Source organism: Tupaia chinensis, unplaced genomic scaffold (genome assembly GCF_000334495.1).
Source record: "Tupaia chinensis unplaced genomic scaffold, TupChi_1.0 Scaffold000355_1, whole genome shotgun sequence".
Classification (NCBI taxonomy): domain Eukaryota; kingdom Metazoa; phylum Chordata; class Mammalia; order Scandentia; family Tupaiidae; genus Tupaia; species Tupaia belangeri.
This window is the reverse complement of record NW_006159850.1, coordinates 6,269,086-6,274,661: the sequence shown is the minus strand read 5'-3', so window position 1 is coordinate 6,274,661 and position 5,576 is coordinate 6,269,086. Positions and strand designations below refer to the sequence as shown.

The following is a 5,576-nucleotide window of genomic DNA, read 5'->3' as shown; positions in this document are numbered from 1 at the left end:
ACAAGGGGGTATAATATGTTAAAACAAGCAAATGATCAGGTACAGAAAAGGATATAAATGTTCCTGAAGACAGTAAACAACACCTTCAGTCATTTGATGAGTTTAAGTAAAACTCCTATATGAGAGAGCTAAGGACAGAAAAACATCAGGGAGAAATGATAAACAGCTTCCAGAAGGACTCAGACAAATGAATGGGTGATGTAAATCCACCACTCCTTTATCCCAACTTTTTAATCAGTCACCAGCCAAGCCTGGAGGTGGAAGAGGATGCTATCCCAGCTTCAGGACTAACCAGGTGACTCTGGGCAAGTTACCCTACTAAGATTCAGAACCTCAACCAGAAATGAATGACATGGTGGGCAATTCTTAAATTTGCTATGAGGATCCAATAATTAAGACATGTAAGGTGCTTGGTCCAATGCCTGGCACATACTCCTGATTTGGTAAATGTTAGCTGAGATGACTGCTATTAAACAGTAATAATGGGCCCAGCTGTGGTAGCACAGGTGATAAAGCCCTACTCATGATACTGGAGTCACATGGTTCAAATCCTGGGTAGACCTGAACACACTGGGTACACCCACATGGCTGGGAAGAAGAGGGGAGGATCAGGGTATAGAGAGACCCTATCAAGGATATCCATATCTCTCTCATATGAAAGATAAAAATAATGTTAACATTAAAACGTAGAGGGCATGGGACCAGCAGTTAGCATAATGGCTATGTCGCTGGACTCCCATGTAGTCGACTGCAGTTCGCGTCCCGGACCCGGTGGCTTAAAACTCACGCCGGGCGCGCGTGTGTGCGTGCCCAAGATCCTGAGAGGAGAATGGAGAAGGGATTGCGGTGTGGCCATCCCCCCGGGGAGGTGATTTCTCACTTTCTGTCTCTCTGTCTCTCTCTATCGGTCTGCAAAGTGCATGCGCCCTATAGCGAAAACCTCTCCAAAAAAAAAAAAAAAAAATGTAGAGGGCATGATGGTTAAGGCAGCTGGCTCCCACATGGTCAACTGTGTGGTTCAAGTCCTGGACTTGGTAGCCTGAAAAACATGCAGGGTGTGTGTGCCCCAATTCCCAGAAGGACAGAGAAAGACAGGAAAAGGAATTGCAGCAAGGCCATTCCCCCAGGGTGTGTTTTCTCACTCTCCTCTCTCTCTCTCTCTGAAGGGTACACATGCCCTCTGGCAAAATCAGAAAAAGAAAAGAAAAAGAAAATCTTCTCTTATCATCAGAGATGTATGGGCTAGATTCCTTTACTTAATGTAACAGAAAAGGACAATGTTATGAATGATAGCTGGGCCAGTACAAATGTGAAAACACGTGGAGCTTTTATGGGTTTAATGTTTTTCAGAAAACTATTTGCAAAGTTAACTCAAGAAATTGAATAGAAGCTAGTTTATGGGTTTTATGTCACTGGAACAGTGAGTCAAATTTACAGACTTCCCTGGATGCCCCAAGCATCATCAATATAAATACTATTAAACCTACTCTTTCTCTTTAAGCTCTGGCAAATCCAAATACCAATGTTCTTCACTAATGATTTTCTTTTCTTCCTCTTCTAGTTGTTTCTTGGTTTCTGAATCCAGTCCCCTTTGCATAAACTGTCAAAACAAAAATAAAATCACTGTCAACCAATTTTCTTAGACTTACCCTCATTTTTCCACAGAGCACATTTTAAAGCTACTGATTGTGCGTTCCTCACCAACTGAGGGTGCAGAGAAGTGACTGGTAAACTCCAGGCCTCAAGTGGGCGGTCTGTCGTAAACACACTTTCACGAGACATTGTCATGCTCACCTGGTTCTTAGTAGCAATGGCAGAGCCGAGCAGCTGCAACACACTGGCCCACAAGCCTAAAATATTTACTATCTGGACCTTTACAGAAAAATGTTCACCAAACTCTGTCTTAAGAGTCCAAAAGAGCTAAAATCACAAAAAAAATACTGTCTTAAGTTACTTCATGGCATGGGCAGGCATTCCACTCACATCTTCATCACCCTCCATCACCTAAGAGTTGACCAAGTCAGAGGAGTTCAAGAACACTGAAAGCAAGTGAGCAGGTGTTAAATCCTCAGCCCTCATACTTACCTATACTTAGCCCTAGCTGAATAGCTATGCTGGCTAGGTTACCCTCAGTGCAATACTCCAGGCTTTTTCAAAGGGTCTCAACTCTATGCACATATGTAGTGTCTCCTTACAGCCATCCTGGTAGTTCAATTTTTCTAATCAATGACCAAGCTTCTAATCCAAATAAAGGTGGGTAATTTTTTTCCCTTTCATTTGCTTCCAACATCCAGGTAAGTCTCCCTCAACCACTTGGGTGGGATTGGGTAACTGTTTTTCTCTCCTCCTGCTGTTTTTGCTCTCCGCCTGCTGAAATCCAGAGTCAGATTTCAATCTGTGCCCTAATCATTCAGCATATTTCCATGTGGCTAATTCTAAGAACTAAAAAATTGCTAAAATATTTGAATTCCTAGTTGGCCAATTCACTCCACTTCCGTGAAATCAGTGTGACTATAAACCATCGAGAGCAGGACATTCAGATTTTGCTAATATGCATGAATGAGGTGCTCCAGGAACCTTGTGTTATGCCACAATTTGCCCTCCATCCTCGTCACCTAGCCCAAACTCCATTCAAATCTTGTCCGTATTGTTTACTCTGCCATCTTTTGAAACGTTACTTACGCCTTACTTCCTTTTCTTGGAAATTCCACCCCTCTCTAAACATAACATCTAACTATGTACAAAGCTGTCATTAAGAACAGGGGGTCTGGAGCCAAACTGCAGCATTCCATTTCCGTCTGCACGGCTTCTTAGCTATGTAACGTGGGCCAAGTTACTAACTTCTGTGCTTTAATTGCCTCAGCTATAAAGTTCATGACCATACTATTCTCTAAGGATTCTGTGAACTGCTAGGTTACTATATGAAAGCACTTGGAACAGTGCAGTGTTTGGCACACAGCAAGGATTATAAATGTTTGCTATTAATATTATTTAAATGTTAAAGCTTGTGTGTTTGCTTTTTTTTTTTTTTTTTGAGAGGTTTTTGCTATAGGGCATAGGCGCTCACCAGAAAAGGAGACACCACCCCACCACCTGGAGGGGGGAACCACCCCCCCTGGGAGGATGGCCACAAGGCAATCCTTTCTCCTCCATTCTCCTCTTGGGATCCTGGGAATGCATGCACACGCACCTCGTGTGAGTCTAAGCCACCAGGTCCAAGACTCAAACTGTGGTCGACTACATGGGAGTCCAGAGACATAGCCATAACGCCAACTGCTGGTCTCAAAGCTTGTGTGTTTTTGTTTTAATTTGTGTGTTCATTTTATTCACCCTTGTCTTTTTTCCTTTTTCCAATATGAACGTATAGGATTAAGCTGATTTAATTTCAAATAAAAAAAATCAATTTTGCTTAAAGCTGGGTGACATAACTCACTTTCATCTCAACTGTTATAACTTTATTCCCACTGGTACAGCAACCCTCATCCAGATCATTAGAACTTTTAGCCTGTTATGCCTTTCTTCCACTAACGTATTCTTCACTGGGCAGTTAAAGTAACCTTGAAAAATAACACAGCTAATGACACTGACTCCCAGTGCTCACAGGTAAAGGGAAAAAAATCATTAATCGGGCCTACAATCCCCTGCAAGTTGTGACCACTGCCTACTTTCCCAGCTCCAGCTCCACTTCTTGCTACCTTCCTTCCAGACATATTGAGTTATCTTTAGTTCTTGGAAATGAACATGCTTGTCTTTTACTTTCTTGCCTCTCAGACTGCTGAACTCGCTCTTCCTGGTTTAGGACTCTCGGCTCCCACGGATCCACTTGCCCTCCAAATCTCTCACTTCCGGCGAGAACCCCCAGGAAACCCCGAGAGCTCCCGGTGCTTCTATATCACGGAACCTGGTACACTGTGTCCTGGCTGCCTGCTCCTGAGCGTACAAGCTCTTTCCTGAGAGTCTGCCTGATTCAGAACCTGGTTCCCAGTGCCTAAAGCAAAGCAGGCGCTGAGTGAATGAATGAACGCAGAGCTGGAGCCCCCCGGGGCCTCTCTGGTGTCCTCTGTGCGCCCGCCGTCTCGCCTCCAGCCAGGTAGGCAGGACCAGGTGCTCCTGCCGCCCAGCCTGGCATCCCCAGTGTCCCCGCACCTTCATGCGCAGCAAGTTCTTGGACAACTTGGTCTTGCGCTCGGCCGCCATATTGCTTCCAGCCCGGCGCCACGTTCCGGCCACGAGCCCCAGCGCGCATGCGTGAGGGCGCGCGCGTAGTGGCGTCATTATACGTAACTCGCGTCGCCCCGCCCCGCCCCGGCCGGCGGCTCCGCCCTGATTCTCGCACGCTGGCCTGTCCCGGGCTCTGCGCGGTAACTTCAGTAGGCGCCATGCTCATGGAGAAGCTCCGGACACCAGAGTGAGCTGAAGTCTGAAAATCGCTCAGTAGGACCTGGCAGAGCACGGGCCTCTTCTCTTTGGTTTCATCTGCCATTTGTCTGTTTTCATATTTGTAAGGGGACGCGCTGGAGCTCCGCTGGGGGGCGCGCTGCCCGCCGCGCCGTCGGACTTGCCACCCGCCGCACCGTTTGTTTAACCTTTTTTTAAAAAAAAAAACAAAACAAAACCAGATTACCCTTTCCGAGGAATAGTTTGTTCATAGTCACAGTAGCATCATGAGGCGGTACCGTGACGAGACTAGCCCCGTCCCAGCGGAGCGAAGTAGGTACAGACGCAGGCACCGCGGTTCCGAACGGCCCGGCGGCGCTGCGCTGCAGATTCGGAACCGCGTGAGTCGCACGGTAACTGTGCGGCTCCGAGGATAAATGGCCTCTGCGATGCATAGGGAGAATAGCCCGTCAGAGCATACCATGTGCATGGAAGAAAACCTTGCTTTAGTGTAATGGAAGGAACTTTGAAAAGAGGGTAGCCTTCGAGCTCCCTTGCCTAATGCTCTGGGTACCGGCAGACGCCATCCACTCCCTTCACCTGAGCAAACGCCCAGCCTAATACCGTTTGGCTAATGGCATCTGTAGATGTCGGATTCTTGCGCTGGACGCCTTAACGTTATTTCTTAACTCTTACAAGAACTGTGAAGAGGGTGTTGTTGCCACCACGTAGCTAGGGACCCTAAGGCCCAGAGGGAAGGGGCTTCCTGGGTTCACACAGATGGTTAAGGGTTAGAATTGCAGTTCAGAAAGCTTTTTGGATATTAACAGCGCTGCAGGTTTTCTCAGTGGAGTACATAGAGTCTTTTCAATGTGTGAAATGGTTACAGAAACTCATTCACTCATAACTTCGTATGAGGTGCTAGGACACACGTGAGCTCTCTTTCCCACAGCTGACATTCTGGACACACTTCAGTGGTAAATGCCCTGGAGAGAAAACAGTAATGTGAGAGAGCGCCTTTTAGGGATACTTTAGATCAGGTGGTCTGGTGATAGTGCTAAGGCGAGAAACACCTGTCTGAAAAGTTGGAGGTAGTACACCCTCCTACTTATCTACTAAGGACAAGGAATAGAATCTGTAAAGGTCCCCAAGTGAGAACAAGACAAAGTGTGGAGGAAGTTTACCAAGTGAGAAGGACA

The 5,576-nt window shown here is 46.5% G+C and overlaps 1 protein-coding gene across 1 annotated transcript in view; it reads right to left on the bottom strand.

Annotated features, from left to right (window-relative positions):
- MPHOSPH6 (M-phase phosphoprotein 6) overlaps positions 1 to 4,252 on the bottom strand; it is a 16,816-nt gene extending 12,564 nt beyond the window's left edge. Inside the window, exons 1-2 of the mRNA XM_006152576.3 lie at positions 4,147 to 4,252; positions 1,488 to 1,600 (exon numbers count right to left, since the gene is read on the bottom strand). Coding sequence (XP_006152638.1) covers positions 1,488 to 1,600; positions 4,147 to 4,197 — 164 coding nt within the window. The 5' untranslated portion in view covers positions 4,198 to 4,252. The remainder of the gene's footprint in view (positions 1 to 1,487; positions 1,601 to 4,146) is intronic.
- Between the last annotated feature and the right edge of the window lie 1,324 nt (positions 4,253 to 5,576).